The sequence below is a fragment of the Suillus paluster genome (genome assembly GCF_016628075.1).
Source record: "Suillus paluster strain FC165 chromosome Unknown EDB91scaffold_74, whole genome shotgun sequence".
Taxonomy (NCBI): domain Eukaryota; kingdom Fungi; phylum Basidiomycota; class Agaricomycetes; order Boletales; family Suillaceae; genus Suillus; species Suillus paluster.
Window position 1 is genome coordinate 145384 of NW_024537634.1, and position 18882 is coordinate 164265.

General features: G+C 48.2%; 5 protein-coding genes across 5 annotated transcripts; 4 read left to right on the plus strand and 1 right to left on the minus strand.

Annotated features, from left to right (window-relative positions):
* Nucleotides 1–395: 395 nt before the first annotated feature.
* Nucleotides 396–1597, plus strand: EDB91DRAFT_1252851 (uncharacterized protein; the record flags this gene model as incomplete). Its single annotated transcript, XM_041323569.1, has 2 exons — nucleotides 396–1002; nucleotides 1134–1597. 2 exons carry the CDS (start codon nucleotides 396–398, stop codon nucleotides 1595–1597), a joined length of 1071 nt encoding a protein of 356 aa, XP_041172843.1.
* Nucleotides 1598–3327: 1730 nt separating this feature from the next.
* EDB91DRAFT_1010431 (uncharacterized protein) lies at nucleotides 3328–3516 on the plus strand (the record flags this gene model as incomplete). The annotated part of the gene is made up of 1 exon (XM_041312407.1): nucleotides 3328–3516. A coding segment is annotated over one exon (189 nt), but the record flags the coding sequence as incomplete, so codon positions are not given.
* A 101-nt stretch (nucleotides 3517–3617) lies between these two features.
* Nucleotides 3618–4805, plus strand: EDB91DRAFT_1059745 (uncharacterized protein; the record flags this gene model as incomplete). The annotated part of the gene is made up of 1 exon (XM_041314275.1): nucleotides 3618–4805. The coding sequence occupies one exon, from the start codon at nucleotides 3618–3620 to the stop codon at nucleotides 4803–4805; it is 1188 nt and encodes a 395-aa protein (XP_041172845.1).
* A 1643-nt stretch (nucleotides 4806–6448) lies between these two features.
* Nucleotides 6449–9533, minus strand: EDB91DRAFT_1239163 (uncharacterized protein; the record flags this gene model as incomplete). Its single annotated transcript, XM_041321818.1, has 12 exons — nucleotides 6449–6548; nucleotides 6579–6782; nucleotides 6826–7482; nucleotides 7532–7570; nucleotides 7714–7894; nucleotides 7920–8095; nucleotides 8249–8335; nucleotides 8384–8532; nucleotides 8583–8748; nucleotides 8805–8998; nucleotides 9053–9424; nucleotides 9474–9533. 12 exons carry the CDS (start codon nucleotides 9531–9533, stop codon nucleotides 6449–6451), a joined length of 2385 nt encoding a protein of 794 aa, XP_041172846.1.
* Nucleotides 9534–10180: 647 nt separating this feature from the next.
* On the plus strand, nucleotides 10181–15038 carry EDB91DRAFT_1085607 (uncharacterized protein; the record flags this gene model as incomplete). Its single annotated transcript, XM_041315916.1, has 20 exons — nucleotides 10181–10228; nucleotides 10281–10330; nucleotides 10357–10588; nucleotides 10942–11028; nucleotides 11057–11119; nucleotides 11159–11243; nucleotides 11302–11705; nucleotides 11740–11743; nucleotides 12125–12164; nucleotides 12435–12494; nucleotides 12551–12652; nucleotides 12705–12755; nucleotides 12804–12872; nucleotides 12960–13179; nucleotides 13332–13430; nucleotides 13496–13660; nucleotides 13694–13857; nucleotides 13880–13947; nucleotides 13999–14207; nucleotides 14295–15038. The coding sequence occupies 20 exons, from the start codon at nucleotides 10181–10183 to the stop codon at nucleotides 15036–15038; spliced, it is 2964 nt and encodes a 987-aa protein (XP_041172847.1).
* Nucleotides 15039–18882: the final 3844 nt, after the last annotated feature.

Below are 18882 nucleotides of genomic sequence, written 5' to 3' on the forward strand. Positions count from 1 at the left end.
CCAGGAAATATAGTACATTGATGGAGTGCAAGAAAGTCGCGGAAAATTACTAGACGAGACAACGACGACAACAGCAAATGACAATGATGCAACAAAGCTAGAATATTAACCCTACTCAATAACAGTTTATTTCGCCAGTTTATTTTTTTGAGCGAGCAGGACGAAATAAACTGGAATAAACTGTCAATGTACAGGTGCCGGGTTACATAGCCTGCCGGAGTATCCCGGCACCACACGTCCAGCTGAGCGGACGTGCAATTTTCTTCTTCGTTCATTCTTCGTTTGTCCATCAGCGTCGAGTTCGGCATAGCTCGCGCATCCTCACTCGTACTTACTATTGTTCTTTGCTTTCTTTTACATTCCCTTTCCCCCCCCCCCCCCCCCCCCCCCCAGCTATGCACGAGCACCTCGGTCTGCAGCTCAACGGGTCGTCAAATGTCCCTCCAACACCACCGTCCACTCAAGGTGCTTGTCCCTCTGGGCCGAGTTCCTCTACTCAACCATCTGCCGCTGGATCATCATCCGTTGATGCCGGTGGTTCTGTGGCCCCGAGGCCCATTCATGCTTGGACCTCCCAAACTCCGGCGCAGCAAACAGCGTCACAAGTCCGTCAGCAACCGCATCAGCAGCAAGCCGCACTTCCAGCAGGATCCAATACTACGCAACCTCAAAGGCATCCTCCTGCTCAGCCCGCAGATGAAATTGCTGCGCTAAGGGCGAGGATCGCTGAGCTTGAGAGTGGGAGTGCTCACGGCAACCAATTACCGGCCAGAGCCTCCATTCCTCATCAAGCGTTAGTCGCTGACTCCACTGCTGTCAACTGTATTCGTGCAAACCTATCTAGCGCCAAAGAAGAGTCTAGGAAGCTCACTTTGCCCGCACTTCAACCAGGGCACAAAGTCAGTGCCCTGAGCTTACGTGAGTTTATTTTCCCATCGCGTCCGCACCCTTTCCGTATTGCTCCGGGTGCATACCGTATTCGTTTTCTCGATATCTGCTTCGGTATGCTACCGAAGGCACCATGTCGCACTGTACTGTCCGCCAAATACCACCGTTCGGCAGATTTTTCTGCACCATGTTTCCCTTTTCCGTACCGTTTCACATACTTCGTTTTCTGATACACCGTGTTGCAGCCATACCTTCTAAGGTGGAGGAGGCTTTCAAACTGTACTGCTATGTGCCTTACATGGCACTCATGCACGCAGTGCGCTCCAAAGCCCACCTTCGAGGCGAGGACTCGTCCTTTGTTTTTACTCAGGATGGGCTTACTGCCAAAGGCCTTGATCGCTTGAATGAGCTGTCTATTTTGACTGTGGATTGGATTGGTGCAGCGAAAGTGGCGGAGGAGAGAACATTGCACTATTGGGGTGCAGACAGGGCATCGGCCCTAGTATCGCATCATCTTGTCATGCTCGATATCGCCTGCACTCATGGCTGGTCAGTTGCAATGCACTACGATGTGCAACAGCGAGAATTAGCTCATGTGAACCATGAGCACAACTTGGCTGGCCTAGATGTGGAAGCCCTCACGATAGCCAATAATAAAGTCACATCTAGTATTCCTGTGGTGGCACACTCCAACCCTCCCACTAAATGAGCTGCCCTGAGTGACTTCACAACATCCCCTTGCAAGAAATCTCACATGCTCGCATTGAACCATTGCTTTTGGTGTGGGGCACCCGGTCACTTACCTGCTGACTGCTGCCAACACCACCGTTGTGGGCAAACCTGTCGCACCCATTGCAACCGGTGCAAGAAGCAAGCATGCCCTTGCCACAGCCAGCGGGAAGCATTATTGTTTCAACTGGGCCAACGGCTCCAATTGTACCTTTGGCACTGGATGCAAGAACATCCACTCCTGCAGCCTGTGCGGAGATTCATCCCACGGAGCCGGGAGTTGCAAAGCTCATGGATGATCCTCGCATCGTGGTTACTCCACTCGACCACCTATGGGTGGAAGAGCTCCTCCGTAAATACGATATTTTTGATGACTGGCGTCATATAGTTGACGGTATACATAATGGCTTTAATGTTGGTGTCACGGAACCACCAACTAGTACTTATACATTTCGAAAATCACGCATCCTCCTTACTCAACCCTTCCATAATTGACTTGTACATACTATCTGAGCAGGCAGCTGGCAGATACTCTGTCGGATTCAGCCCTTCAGACCTAGAGCACTTAATTGGCCCGTTTTGTACATCTCCACTGGGACTGGTCCCAAAGCCTCACTCAAGCAAATTTTGTATCGTTCAGGACCTATCTTACCCTTGGAACCTCTCAAGTGTTCAATCCGTCAATGCCGCGATCAACTCAGATGATTTTCCTATGGTCTGGGGCACATTCGACGAAACTGCTGCACTAATCCTCACCTTGCCCCCCGGTTGTGTCGTGGCAACCTTCGACGTCTCTTCAGCATACCGCATAGTCCCTGTTGTACCTTCTCAGCAGAATGCTCTCTGCATTTTCTGGAAAGGCATCGTGTACGTGGATTGAGCCCTCATGTTCGGTCTCACCTCCAGCGCTGGCATGTTCGGCTCCGTTGCAGACATGCTTGTTGCAATATACAGCAAAGCAGGTTTCGATTTGATTCGAAAATGGGTGGACGACTTTCTCGTCATCTGGCTGCCACATCAATCGTGGACCGAAGCAGATTTTATGGCTCTAACGAGCTACTGCGGAGTTTCATGGAGTCTCGAGAAGCTACAACTGTTTGCCGCTATCCAGCGGTACATTGGCTTCGACTGGGATCTAGACCGAAAACTAGTATCCCTGCCAGAGGAGAAGCTCCGCAGGGTGCAGGAATTAATGGCCAGTTGGCTTCTCGTTGGAGCATCATTCACGGCGAAAGAGGCTGCCAGTTTGCATGGCAAACTAGTCCACGTCGCATGTATTTTTCCCTTGATTCGACCTTTCTTGCGCTCAATCGCAGGCTTTGCAGCAAGCTTTCGTTCTTCCCGCGCGCATCTTCGCCTGTCAGCAGCTGTTATTTCAGACCTCCCTTGGATCCAGTCCTTATTATCACGCCTCCCAAGCCGAGTCCCCATATCCAACCCATCCCCAATCAATATCGGGTGGTGGGGCGATGCGAGCACATCATTTGGAGTCGGTGTCGCAATTCAGGACTGCTGGGCCATGTGGCGCTGGGTGCCAGGTTTCAGAGTCGGGCCCAATCGAACATTCAATATTGGTTGGGCAGAAGCTGTAGCTGTGGAGCTAGGATTTTGAGTGGCCCTCCATTTGGGTATTCTTTGTTTTTCCTTCCTGTGTATGTGCCTTTTTTCTGATCAGAAGGTCAAGGTATCATTTCCCGGAGTATGCCCACGAACTTGCACTATCTTGTGCGTTCGGACAACTCAGGTGTAGTCGTGGTGACAAACAAGGGTCGTTCACGCAGCCCTGAAATGAATGCCGTGCTGAAGCACATTTACCAGCTGCAAGCGGAATGCTGTGTGCGCCTACATGCGGTGTATGTGCCCACCCGCTGCAATATTGCAGATGCCCTCTCACGCGGCGACATCCCTGCTTTCAGAGCCGGTTTCACTGGTGCGACGGACTCTGTTTCTATTCCACTGCCGCCTCACTTAGCTGACAAGCTCATCCTGTGGTCACAATGATGCTGCACTGCCCTCTGCCATTCGTTCCCATCACTCGCACTCCCCCGGTTACCTCTACCTCAGCAGATGTCAGCTCCTCACATCTCCGCCCACCATGTAAAGCAACAGAGCGGATTTTCCTCTGGCGAGGTGTGAATCCTCCCCCGTTATCAACTATCGACAATCCAGTGATTCGCCATATCGCCGACCTAGCCAATCGGGCATCTCTTCGGGATACTGCGAGCTATGGCGCGGGTTTACGAAAATTTCACTTGTTCTGCAACATTTTCTCAATCCCAGAATCAGACCATCTCCCAGCTTCATTCGAGCTGCTCCACTCCTTCGCATTATGGGCTGTCTCCGACCCTGAACCTGGAGATTCGATTCGATCCATCACAGGCAACATTCCTTTCGAACCAGTCTCAGTCGGCGTTGCACGAAAGTACTTATCCGCAGTACGGGCCTGGCATATAGCTCAAGGCTGGCATCCGCCTCTGTCCGACTCTCACCACAGTCACATTAACTGGTCTTTGCGGGGCCTCGAAAACCTACACGGTGGCCGTCGAAAGCCCCTCCGTCCTCCAATTACTCTAGCAATGCTTATGGCACTCAAGGCCACTCTCATTTTGTCCGATCCCTTCAACACCTGCATTTGGGCTATGGCATCCTGTGCCTTCTTTGGCATGATGTGTTTTGGCGAGGTCTCCGTCACCTCTCGCATGGCATTCACACCATCCAAGCACCTTACCCGGGCTCACACCTTCTTTGGTTTTGACTTGCGAAGCAGCCCATATGCACGTTTGGACTTGCCATCAGCCAAAACTGCATGCACCGGGGAAATCCAATCAGTCTTTCTCAACGAGCAAGGTAACTTATGCCCCCTCGCCACTCTTCACAACCTCGCACGAGTTGTTCCTGCGCTAAGTAGCGATCCTCTATTCTCATGGCGAGATAGCAGGGGCGACATCCTTCCGATGGCGAAAGTCTGTGCCCTAGAACGCATCAACTCAATCCTAATGGCCTGGGGTTGGGGAATGACTTTCAGGCATTCCTTTCGCATAGGTGGGGCATCCTTCTACTTGGCGAAGAAAGTCGAGCCTGAAATAGTGTGGATCACGGGGCATTGGAAGTCGTTAGCTTATGAAACTTACATCCATGCGTTTGAACAAATTTCATCGCAGCACCTCGCCAATGCAGCCTCGCTCTAACAGTCACCTCCACATCTGGTTGGGCTGAGCAGCTATGAGCCATGGATAGTTCCAGCTTGTTGGGTGAGCGGCTCAACCTGCTTGCGTCCCACCCCGAGCTAATGCTCGGACCAGCCCAACACCTCAGATCGCGTCACCGACTCTTTACAGCACCAGATGAAGCTGGAATGTACAGGTGCCGGGTTACATAGCCTGCCGGAGTATCCTGGCACCACACGTCCAGCTGAGCGGACGTGCAATTTTCTTCTTCATTCATTCTTTGTTCGTCCATCAGCGTCGAGTTCAGCATAGCTCGCACATCCTCACTCGTACTTACTATTGTTCTTTGCTCCCACCCACCACTCCCCTTAATCGTGAACCATAGTCTCTCGCTTCATTTTAATATCGTTGTCAATGTGATATAATGGTCAAATGTCAGTTTTTCAATTACCTTGGCCTGTCACTCAAGAGTCGACGCATGATCGAACTCGTAAGCAGGTTTTCCCGCCCTCCCAGCGGCTCAACCTGCTTGCGTCCCACCCCGAGCCAACACTCAGACCAGCCCAACACCTCAGATCGTGTCACCAACTCTTTACAGCACCAGATGAAGCTGGAAGTAAGGTTTGATGTGCATTTGTGTTGTGGAGAGTGAAATAGGAGCTGCCGACCGACTTGCCAAGAGACTCTGCAAATGAACACTCATGGCACGTGATAGCTCAGTGCATCGACAACGACGTCGACGTCAGCATCAACGGATCAGCAAGAGAGAATCTACTACGAAACTCTTGGAAACTCTCGCAGTTATGCTTCTTGCTGAGGTGAAAGACTCCAGGGATCAGCTCATTGCTGTTTCACTTGCATTGGTGGCCTTGGACCGCCATCGACAGGACAGACGAAATGGTAGGTGCGGTAGACGAGGACCGAAGAGAGATGTGGTCCCATGAAGCAAGCTCGAGTGCGAGCTTCTGTTGTCCGTCTTCGCTCCAGTAGTCACTCATACTCGATGCTGGTATACTTTTGCTCCTCATCAATCGTACTTCGGCTGCTCAGCATCACAATCACTCTCAGTTCACTCCAACAACTTCGTGTATGAAATAAACTGGCAAATAAACTGCCACTCAATAACGCTGTCAGTTTATTTCCCACCGCTTATCGTTTGAGCAGCAAATAAACTGGTGAAATAAACTGTTATTGAGTAGGGTTATTGCTTCCCTAATGTTGACCGGCTATGTTCTGCACCGACATGCAGCAAATACAGAGTAGAAACCGAGGTGGGATTGATCCTGTCGCCACTGCAGTGCTGGTAACTGCGGGAAGTGTCGTGGATGCCGTAACAATAGAAGCTGCAGGTAGTTACTGTAATGATGCACCAGTAGCCATGGTATTGATATATTACTCACTGGTAGTGTAGCGTAAATGTGATACAATAGTTGCTCACTGCCATAGCACCCAGTGATACATCAATCTATTATACCTGCAGCTCCCTCTAGTTCCCTGCTATTAGCTGATACATCTGAGATCTATGGTATGTGACTTGAGATCCATCGTACATGGTCTCGTTTTTGGCATTCTGCGATATGTGATCTCCGCCCTTACCATTCTCCAGCATTGCTTCTTTCCCCATGTTAATATTAAGAACAATCACACGAATGATATATTTATATTTATAACTGCGGGGGAGTGTCAATAGTAGGAGCATCTATCTCTCCACTCTCCAGAATCAGGACACCACCAGAGACAAGGGTAGGCACATCACTCCACAGCCTTTGAAACTTGGCTATCAGCAGCACACACAGTGCAGACTGGTGACACGCATACGCTGACAGTCCCTCTTGTGCAGGTGCTGAGTTGAGCGTTCGGAGAGTCATGTGCTCCTTCCACCAGGACCCTTGCCATCTCAAAAACGCCAGCACTTGTCTCATCTCCTCTAGCAATAATTCCACCTCCTCTGACCACCAGTGTGCGCGGGCACAAGCCTTGCACCATTCCAAGCGGATACTATCAAAATGTCAGATAAATGTGAGTAAAACATAACATACACTTACAATCCTGTATGTGTTCATTTTCTGTACAGCTGTTATCAGCATGGGAGTCTAACCAAATCCAGGAGATGGTTCCTCTCCCTTGCTGCTCCATGTCACCCATAGGCTTAACATCGGAGTCAAGAAGTGGGTGCATGGTGAGCTCCCAACCGCACTTCTCAAGACGGTGGCCAAGAGACAGCAGGGTGCTGCACGCACATCTGTACTTCAATACACTGGTGTGCTTCCTCGATTCCACGGCATCAATGATTTTCTTGGCACGAGTAGAACCCACTTGACCACGGACATTCTTATCCTTGTACTTGTACATGTGGGATTGAAGCCGGAGGTGGGAACGAACTTTGTTCAGGGCATCGAGGGCCTGCACATAGCGTAGCTCCCACTTGTGGCCAGCAAGCGTCTGGTCTACGGGGGTGCCAGCTGGAAGTTGTGAAGGGAGCCACAGGTTGAAGTCTTCAGGTTTCAGTTCCTGCGACTTCCCGCTAGCCTCTGATGATTGATGCCGGAGTTGACAGACAACTGGCATATATAGCTCCTGGATGCGGGCCCACACATCAAGCCGTCGTTGGAGGGAGGTGATTTGAGTTTGTGTTGTAGCCTTCTGATTATCGGTGTCATGGAGGGAGACATTGGCAAGACTGGATCTTAAGCGCGCCCTGTAGAACTGTTAGTATGGCATAGTGTAACAATGAATACAAAATGTACTGTTGATCCTCGAGATCCATGCCTGATGTAATCAATCCACTTGGAGAGACATCAGTGTGAAGCGAGACGTTAATTCCAGCTTGAAGGTCTTGAGCTTCAAGCTCAGTGAGTTGTAGTCATACGGCTGCCTGTGTAACTGCTACTGTTTATTAGAACAACCACTGCAAAAACGCCAGGATCACTTATGGTTAAACCGGCTTTCAAAGGGATTTGGAGAGGAGTTATCCTCCTCCCAGGATTCCACCTCTGCCTTCCATTGAGCGATGAGAGCCGGCTGAATAGTCTTCTCCAGTTCTGCGAGGGCTTTGGAGTGCTCCTTCGTCCACTTGACAGCTTCAACCATCTTCTTATGCAATGTCCGCCCTAAGTCTATGTCAGAATTTGAGACTAAAAGAAAGAAACCGCTCACCTAATGCTGTTATTTTTTTCCAGTTCCAATCACTGAAGTGATCATCAAGAGTGTCCCGGTGTGCTCCTGGTCCCATTTCCTTGGTACTTGATGCCACTCGGTTGATATTGGACCAGCCCCGTTCAGGGGCTTCGCCATCTGTTCGGCCCACGTATCTCGACCAGTTGAAAGAGAAGTTCATGCGACACTTATCGACGTGGGCCTGGATGTGGAACTTCGGCACAAAAAAATGTATAAGGGAAGATTGACGAGGGGGGGAAAGCCATTCCGGCATCATTTCCATTCAAGTCCAGAGTCTCTTGTGCCACTGGCAGGCGATGTCGTAGGATATATTGATCATGGACATCGCGAGGATGAGGAGCGCGGAACACATGATATAGTCCATGTTGATGTACCTGAGTAACATCAGCCGCAAAACATTCCAAATGCAATATAATACATACCATTCCCCCTTCTGCAGGTCTCCAACTCCGTTAGGGAGCTTCATGTCGTGTCTTGCACAGTCGATCGTCCCAACTCCTGTTGCAGCAAGCCCATGGGAGGACTTGGTATCCGCCATGTTGACCGCATTGTGGCTTACGCACGTGCTTCGCTACAGAAAAAGTCAAAGTTGAGAATTATCATAAAAATCATGTTACTTACCTCTTGCTTTTCGGTAGCACGATCTGCGAGGTAAGACTTGTATGAGTCCTTGTGCACAAAATACACCCATCCAGCATTAAGGCTAGGGTCGGCAGTATCAGAAGACACCACCTTGCGCTTCAATCTAAAGTTCGCGTCTATTGCAACAAATAGCACATATTTCCATCTGCTCAGATAACATGTGAGCTCAGCAAAATCAGGGAAAGACGACCAACATCTTACCTGGTAAATAGAGGCTCCTTCTCCCAGTCTAGCGGAAGATTCTTCCCGGGCTGTGGGCACGTGGGGCAGAGAACAGCTAACTCTCCTTTGGCTGTAGCATTGACACCGGCAGGGTCGTGTCCCCTTCCTCCGCAGCCAAGTTGTTTGAGGTTATGCCATTGGCGTACCATCCGCATGAAAGCGGAATACCGATCCTAGAATATATCATTATCAGACAGTTGTAGGAATAGATTAAAATAAATACTCACCCTGATCGCTACTAACCCAGAATTGTTGGTGTGCCTTGCGAGGGAGTGATAAAACTCGTAAGCAGATACCTTGCTTTCAAATGATAGAATATGAAAATGCTGCAGAACCGTAAAGGTTGCTGCAGTCCGAGGCTCTGAGACTGTGGCTGGATACCACCGCATACGTAATAGTTGTTTGTACCGAATCTGAGCTGAAGTGCAGCCACAGAAGTCCAGTGCAATTTCATGAATGCCATCGAGCCCGATGACCACAAAATCATCACCGGCAGTGGGAGAAGGTTTGTAGCACCTTTCTCCTGGGTTATGGCCAAGTTGTACTCGAACACCAAGCTGTTTGAGTGTGATATGCTGAAAAAAAGACCTGTTCCATATCTGACAATGATCAGTCACACGTTGACGCCAAAATAAGTGTGAAACACACCTCAATCCTATGCAAAGGGTGATATATGTGGTTTTGAAGTGTACATTCGTGGCAGAACATTTGAGTGCCATGACAGTCAGAGCATCAGAATTGAGGCGATACTGCACCACATGAACAAGTGACACCCTCAGACCCGCGTCCATTGAGGCGCATCATTTCATCCAGGAAGATTGAATGTTGTGGAATCCAGGCAAGCAAAGGTCTATCCTTAAGTCCAATAAGTTAGCATGCCCAAACAAACATCAAATGAGAACACCCACCGCTGCAGTCTCTTTGCGCTTCTCCATGGAACAAATATCAACAATGTCGTCTGTAAGTGTTTCATCCTCAAATTGAGAGTCACTGGGATGCTCAACACAGTCATCTATGAAAAATATGTTGTTGTTTGATGAATTTTCAGGGGGAATTCCCGCAACATAGTGTGTTTGCAGTCGTGTGCTCCCTTTAGCGGTAATTTCCGCAGCACAAAGTCGTAAAAAATGAGGTTTGGGGTTGATAGAGACGGGGACAAAGACCTCCCGTTCAAGTGCAGGCCTCTTGGGGGGGGCGACCACGGGGCATTGTGCACTGTGGTTAATCTGTCAGCTCAGGTCGGGCAGTCAGAGGATCCTCCATTTGTAATTGGAGGATCCCGCCAGTATATAATAAGGGACAAATTTGTCCCTCCTCACCCACCTCATGAATCATGGCAACACCATTGAATGATAATGCCCCCCCACCAGCCACTGTTGAATACTTGTTGCGCCCCCGTCGAAGTGAGCCAATTGAAAGTTATATCTTGCCACGCACCTGACATTAAAAAAACAGACCGCAATCCGCCCCCAGCACATGTGTCTTGGCAAATTCGTTCATACATAGTGCGATATAATCAAACCCCAAACAGTGGCCCAATTTTCATGCCTGCGCAGAAGGACTGGTTGAAAGATCATATACCACAGTATATGCAGTGGCCTCCTACCTCAGATGAGACGATCACATTAATACAGACTATGATTATCGATTTCGACCGCATGTGGCCACTTCACCAGAAATTGTGGCCCAGGTCGAATATTCACATTTTGCTGAGTGACAGCATGCGTGCCAAATTGATGGCGGAGATGCTGATTCTTCAAGCAGTAAGTCAGCTGTGCACGTAATATGCACTATGACTGACCTTGATGCAGAATATCAAGAGCCACATGCTGTGGACAACCCGACGTAATCTGCGTTGTGAGAGGAATTGAACGGGAATTGAACCGCGGAAATGGTTCTGGTACTGGGGCGTCAGGCAAGCTTAGAAGCTTGGTAGATAGTACTAGAGAATCCACTTACCTGCTGAGGCCATACTTGAGAGCTTGAACATGATTGATCACTGATCAATGATCCCCAATTCCGATGTTACTGGGGAAGCTGTGATGGATTTGCCAAGATTAGTCAGCCGGTACACCTGTTTGGTGCGGATTGTTACTAATACCTGGCACCTTTGTAGTCGCCATTTCCCAAATCCCATGGAAGCCATCCTCCATTTCTTGGACGTCCGACCCTGCCGGCCTATGGAGTATATATTTGGGATGTGGTGAGTGATACATCACCATCTACTCAAGGTACTCACTGAACTCACTATCATGACTCAGAATTTGCCTTCCTCCAGTCGGACAGATACCATGGTATCTGTCTGACTGGACGGTCTCATCAAATTTCTCCAGTGTCTTTCCCTCGATGATCAGAAGGCACTGTCTCAGGCCTTAGACATTGGCACGGACACGGGCACCGATGGTGATACATCCAATGGTGAATCCATTGATTCTTTTATATTTTCATTACTCACATAGCTTCGGCAATGTTACAGATAACATCACTGTCAGAATGGGCCTGGGCCCTGCCACTGGCAGCACCGAAACGGCATTGGCCGCTCTTCCCGCTGTCTCTGATGACCCCCCTGCTACAACCATTGACAGTCTCAGGGAAGCTGCACCAGTTGCTTCTCCTGGCGCAGCTGCTGCCTCTAGTGCTGGCACTGCTCCTACTTCTGCCCCCGCTCCTACTTCTGCCCCCGCAACTGCACATGCTGCTGCTCCCACTGTGGTTCCTGCAGGAAATGTCACTGTCTATGTCAATTATGAGGAATATGACTCCTCTGATGACGAAGACGCAGCCACTGCAGCTGCCGCACTTGCGAACAATTCCACATTGATTCATTACCATGATACCTACTTCAATGTCCCAGTTGACGCCACCCCACCGCTCTATTATGTGACTTGAGGTCGCTACATCAGCATCTTTTCAGGCTGGTGAGCTGGATTTTCCGAATTTCTCATGTCTAGTAGCTCATTTCTTCATGGTAGGGATGCAACCGGTCCAAAAGTGCTCGGTGTCTCTTGAGCCATCTACCACAAGGTGGATTCCATCGAGCAAGGCATAAACATCGTGAAGGGTGCAATTGATTGTGGTGACGCTTCGCAGGCATTGTAACACAGTACTAGTGATGATTATTTAGTGAATTTCATGTATGTCCATAGCTGTCACAAAATGAACGGTCTTTCTTGAATGTCAGTGTGCTTTGTCTGATCAAAACATATTGCAAACAAGTATTACACTACTGAGATTGTAGCAGCATACAAGCACCGTGCCCATCAAGAACATTAAACTTAAGATATAAACCTGCCCTGTAGGAGTGAGATCAATATTCGTAGAGTTCAATTTTGAAGGACGGTAAGAGAATGGTAGGATAAATTCGCATAAAAATCCAAATTAATCTCCTACATGAAGCTTGCCATTCAAAACTCCTATGCATATATCGAGTGCCTAAATTGCAACTGACTTACTTTCAACCCACTTTTATGCACATGGCACAACCACATCTACACAACACTAAAGAAGAAAAGGCAGAAGCTGCACGCGCTTATAAATGAGCTTACTATGCACGGTACTTCACTCACTTTACTATCATTTCTCTTAATGATGGTGGACCCACTGAAACAGTCATCACAATAAGCTATGTGCACAAAAAAAGGAGATATACAAGGGGGAGGAAGATACTAGGTGAGATACATACCAACCACTTGAATATCTGAACATCTGAGTCGTGCAAGTTCTAGGCTGTGCAGTAAGCCTGCCACTGTAGGAAGGCCACGCTCATATTATACGGCTGAGGAGAAGATTGAAGCCACACACTGGTCCCAGAAAGCCTATTATGCTTGGTATGTCATTGACATATGAATGTTTCAAACCATTTGAACAATTGATGCCTAGTAACCGTGAGGAGATCCATATCAAATGTTGGAACAAGTCAAAGTCAAAGGTGTACGTTGCTCACTCATCTATAATATAGTTACTTACCTGATCACCCAGCTTGGACAATACCAGTAACCTCAAACCGGCACGCTCAGTGCGAGATGCGAACAGATGCAAAAAAAAATAGTATGTTGTCTTGTTCATTTCGGCAGCACCTCATAAGGCTAAATGATCTCGATCAAGGGCCAGGCTATGTGATGACATCGACACCAGCCTGCAGGTCCTTATTGGGTTGTCAAGCACAGCATTGGTTGAGGGCCTTTGTGAGCTCTTCATAGCAAACCCGGATAAGCCAGATTCATTGGATGTCCTGCGGTTGGCTCACAATGGGTTGGAAGACCTCCTGCTGCGTGCACAAACTTTAGAAAACAATGTTCTTGAGGAATGTGGGACAGGGCAGGACCTCAGTCGGGCACATAGTTCTGTGTCTAATGTGCGCAGGGTTCTAGCGGACTTGGGAGACATGTTTACTCATGCCATGTTAGGCGTAGACTCCCTAGTTGAAGCACACGAGCAGCATAGACTACACCATCAACTTAAATACAACTAGGTACTATAGAACTTAATTCCCCCTTTTGAAATCAGACATCAGCGACAATCAGTGTGGAAAAGTCCAAATGGAAAATTGTATTGCTGTTACCCATTAACCTTGGCATCAAACGTGACGGAACCATATTTACAAAGGTATGTTATGATGAGGTTTTAATTAATTATCATACATTATGGAATGCTAAATGTAACGCGAATAGATGGCACCACGTACATGGCTGACGCAGGAGCAACTGGCCTTCAATACAACTTTTGAGGACAAGTACCTCGAATGCCAAAAGAAGGGGAACTATACCACTTTTTGGCAGCCCTTCTTCGAACAATGGGAAGAGCGATGGCCCGCGAGGGCTTCCTTATTATTTTTTGTGTGCATTATTGGGGACTTACATCACATCCAGCGCCTGATTGTCAAATTCCGCAATGATTATGGTAATTCAAAGCCTGGCCGCAAGGCAGCTGCGGTGGGCAATTTGGCTGTCCACAAACTTCTCTCCAATATCATTAAAGGACCCACGACTGGTTGGAAACGTCCTCTCAAGGAAACTGAAGTCTACGCTAAAAAGTACTATGCTACTCGAGTCCAGGCCAGTGTTAAAGATGAGCTCGATGCCATCAATGCTGCCCTACTATGAGTTTGTTTCTCATGTTTTCCGTATGTATTCAACTATTCAATTTTTTTAAACACTGTGCTAATGATATATAGCTGAAGCTGGGACTTCAAATAAAACAGTTGCCCAGAGTCTTGAGGGTGAAGATCTCCACATTTCTGCCGCTCCAGATGGTATTCCCACAAACGACGATTCTCCAACACCTACAACTGTAGCACCTGATACATTACATGGTTCACACCCTGCATCCTTACAGCCAGACTTGGTATCTAACTTCCCTTCCACGCGCCTAGCGCAAGAAGAGGTAGTCCCTGCACCACCTGAAGAGGATTACTTGGATTTCTTTTGACACCTGCCCCCCGCTCCCCAAGACAATGAGATCAACCAACAGATGAACATGCTCCTCTCCATGACGGAGGGCTATGTACCCTTCTGTCCACCACCACTAGCACCACTCACTCTAGACCCTATGTCTGCCTCCACCACATTTCTCAATCTGGATTCAAATCTTGAGAGTTTTGACGAGGCTCTCAAATCCATGCAGTCCCAGAAAACCAACACGGGAATGGTCTGTTCTCCTCCCCGCATTCATTATAAGTTCGACAGTCTCGTTAAATCATCTTTACCCACGGTGACTGCCTCTACCACACCCACTTTGACTCCTTCCCCACCTTTTACCACGTCTGCCATCACTCCTTGCACCACGCCGGTCGTCACACCTTACACCACACCTACTATCACCCATTCACCTGCAACTCCTTTTACCATGCCTGCCATCACTCCTTGTACCACGCCGGACATCACACCTTGCATTACACCGGTCGTCATACCTTGCACCACACCTGCCATCACCCATTCACCTGCGGTCGGGTCTTCCACCACACCTGCTACCACACCCACGCCACTTGCACCCACAACTACCATACCCGCTACCACACCCTCGCTAGCTGCACCCACAACTCTTGTAACACTGGGAACAACGCCTCCAGAGCTTATTTTTGGGATGGGAGCCGATGCTCAAAACCCCAGCAATGTTGTAGATGAACGTCCAGCAAAGCATCAGAAACGGGCTTCATGCGCACGTGCAGGAGAGACAGATCCACCACAGGCTGTCTCCTCTGGCCAAGGGAAATGACAATGATTTCAATCCACTCAAGCTGCTGCCGCCAACGCAATTGGTTAAGCATTGGTTGAACTAAAAATGTATATAGCATATATCTTGAAATTTAATTGTCTTGAGCGAAAAAGTACCAATGCTGACTTCAATGAGCGGCGTGATTGACCTAAGCTCTCCAAGCCACCCGCAAAGTTCTGAAGAACTGTACAGTATTACCTCTTTGTTGTGGGCTGATCACGGGCAGATTAATTGGCGAAAGTGAAGAGATTTCTAATAGAACACACGTACAGCGAGCACTACACACTACGTGAACAATACAAAATATATGCTTTAACTGATGTGACTATGAAAGCGCGATTGGTGCAGCTCTTGCAACACAGGCTCGATCATCCTGCAAGGCGCACATATTGCGCTCATGAAGGATGCAACAGTTCCAGAGCTGTTGGATGTTGCGCTGGCCGCTACAGCCTGCAGCAGGGATGAAGCCAATGCTGGATTGGGTGAAGTAGCTGTGGTTGGTGCAATATCTGGGGGAGGAGTTAGTGCGTCGATAAAAACCCTGCCTCTAAAACATGGCATCGATGTAAGGCAGCACCAAATGGTAGGAAATTGGATGGTAGATCTGCAAGGGTGTTATTAAAATGATATTCAACCAAAGGAGGGAATAAGGGGTCGCCCCGTGCATACAGGCATTTACTGGGAGCCGGCACAGAGGCATTCTTCTCATTGAAGCGTGACGGCGTGTCGGGAAAACAGTGCGCGTTGATCAATCTCTATCACTATTCACAGGTGGCAAATATTAGAGTCTCCTTGTCCTGCAAAATATCACCCCAATTAGAGTTCGTCTTCGAGTGAGATAACCGAGACTACATTGTCTGACGAAACAAGTAGCTCGAAATCTGACGCGAAGACGAGACACAAACGATCTGCGAAAAAACGCAGGAGTAAGTCTAAGAAAGCTTTGAAAAAGAAAAAGCACTGAGGTCCAAGCCATGCATTGTCATCGACGGTGAGATACAGGTAAAAATTGGAAGACCTGGGACATTCAGCTAAGTTCCGTTCAGTTCTCGTACACCCAACCTAGCTCTCAAGCCACCCGCAAACTGCCAAAGAACTGTACATACCTCTGCATGGGTAAATGTGCTAAATAAAACCCTGCATATAAATATATTGGCTAAATAAAGTCGGCTGACACAGAAAGAACCAAGGAACAATCGAAAGAATGGAGGAACAATCAAAAAGAACCCAGAGAACCAGGAACAGGCTGGATGAAAGCATCATTTTTGGATTCACCAGTGATACATCAGCCTACTACTGCCTGTAAGTACAGCAATTAATGTATTACATTTCTGCTACCACTGTAAGCTAGGTAATGTATTATTATCACAGTATAGCCTGAATGATGTCAGATTGCTCTGGGTTGCTCCGCTGTGTTGCTGCATGGTATGAGTATTTGAAGGTCGAGAGGAGCTAGTGGCTTTCTTCCCTCTTGCGTAATAGTTCCTCTGTTTCAGATGTGTCAGTGATAAAGAACCTAGAAGGGGGGAAAGGACATACAGGCTTTCTCGCTGTGAGTGGGACCTCGACTACTGGTGATATGTGCAGCTGGTGTCTGCGTAGCATGCCAGAGACGAAATTTTGAACCCAGCTGAGAAGGCTAGATCGAGATTGTGTTGCACATTCAGTTGCTCCCCATGATATCGATAACTGTCAACAAATTGTTCACAAGGGACTGCTCAATTATAGATGAAATCACGTGCATTAGCGGGATGCGCTGCATTGTCAACCCAGGGTAGCCAACGAGCGCCTTCAATCCACAGGCTTGGCATTGTGTAGCATCAGCCTAGGATGTAGGTACTCCTCAAGGTCATGCAAAAGGTAAAGGAAAACATAACACACATCTGTGTTGGATGGCTTCTGGGCAGTATTCTGGGGTGGGAAAAGGTGGAGAAGGCTGTTGGAAAGGCCTTTGTATTTATGCGTGGTCTGAGGGGAGGTGGGGGGGGAGGAAGTAATATTCATCAGCTAAGATGTGTGAGATGTGCAAGATGTTATCGAGAGGAATACAACTGAAGAGAAAGACATATATACTGAGTAGTGAGTGAATTTTACTTTTAGAGATGAGACGAGACAGAGTGTGTTGAGATCTCAGATAAACAAATCAAAGGGAGGTTGTTTGGTTTTAATTTGTTTTGTGTGTGGGAAGATCTGGCTGTGCCAGACCAGTGCAGAAAAAAGGCAGGGGTCTGGGTGAGGCACGTGGAACCCGCAAAGTTCAAAAGAAGCAGCTTGTGCTCAGAGGGATTTGGGATCGACAAAGACAAACCCTTGGAGTGTGTTGAGTCCAAAAAGTGTGGAGACCGAAGGGTCCAAAAGGAAACACTAATCCAGACTGAAACACACTAGAAGTTGCAGGTAGGGAGGTGCATATGTGCAAAAAAACGGGAGAGTGACGGGCAAAAGGAGATGAGTGCAGAGAAGAAGAAGGGAATGCGGCACTGATTCTCAAGTCGAGACTGGGGCGACTTGGACGTGTGCTTCAATAGAATAGGAGCACACATATGGTGAATCTTCATGTGACTGCCTACAAAGGCCATGTTTCATGTGTCAACACTTGTGATCCACTTGAAACGGCCACCTGATGAAACATACCACCTGAAAGGATGACACATTGTCACTGTTATTGTGAATGAAATGTATGCAAGCTTACAGAAGGTGATCGAGGCCAGCTTCTTTGATGATGGTAGAAACATTCCATGTGTAAATATATTAATGTGGCTGTCGTCGCAGGCATTTTCCATCCACAGAGAAGTCCGCGCAATTCATGTGGTTTTTATGGTGGAAGGGTTGTCCGATCTGTTGATTAGTTTCGAGGTTCCATAGTTGTGCATCTGATATGCTTGTGAGAATGCACTCATTCGGAGACAGTCAAATGGCCTTGACAATATCTTTGTGTCCCTCCAGAACAGCGGTTGTGGTCAAGGTGGCAGTGTAAATTCCCTGGGGTCCTGTGCCGCCAACAACTTAGGGTCCTACTATCAGAGGTCCATGCCAAGCACCAAATTGCTCCCTCAAGTGTTTTGAACAATTCACCTTTGTTGGCATCCCAATTTTTCAGTGAGACATCACCCGTCGCAATCATCATGCCATCGTGTCAATAACAAACTGTGTACATCCAGCTGCCTTTCACTGCCTCGATTGGTCCTAGGATTGTCTTTCTGCTCTCAACGACCCATACTCTGAATGTCCCACCGTCACAACTGCTCACCACTCGCCATCCATCTGGACTCCAGCAGACAGACCGCACTTCCCTTGTGTGCCTTGTCCATTTTTTATGACTTTGTCTGTGTCAATATCCCATAATCTCACTGTACTATCGAAGCTGCCACTTGCTGCTGTCTTGCCATCCGGCGACAATATTAATGCTATGCCATTAACAACTTCATTTCCTTTGTCCCTCCAGGCCTTCCCGACCTGCATCCCGTTGTCCAAGTCCCAGACTCGAATTGAGCCATCCTATGAATAAGTGATGATCTACTGTTTATCATGCAGGCGTAGGACGTCAGAGATGAAACTGGTGTGTCCTTGCATCTTTTGGTGAGGTTTTGTCATTTATTTCTCTTGCCTCAGAGGGGTTCATGAAGAAATTTTTTCAGCTCACGGACTTCACCTAATGTATGCAGTACAATGTCAGCTCTTGCCCATCAAACGAACACCATCACTCACTCAGAGCTCGAGAGAGGTTGCTGTTCAAGTCCTCTACAGCTTTGTCTTCATGCTGTTCACTAAGCACTTCACAGCTTGAGTACGGGCTGTGCACATTAAGGGCCCCAAGTCTCGTTCTCTCACAACATGCACGGTT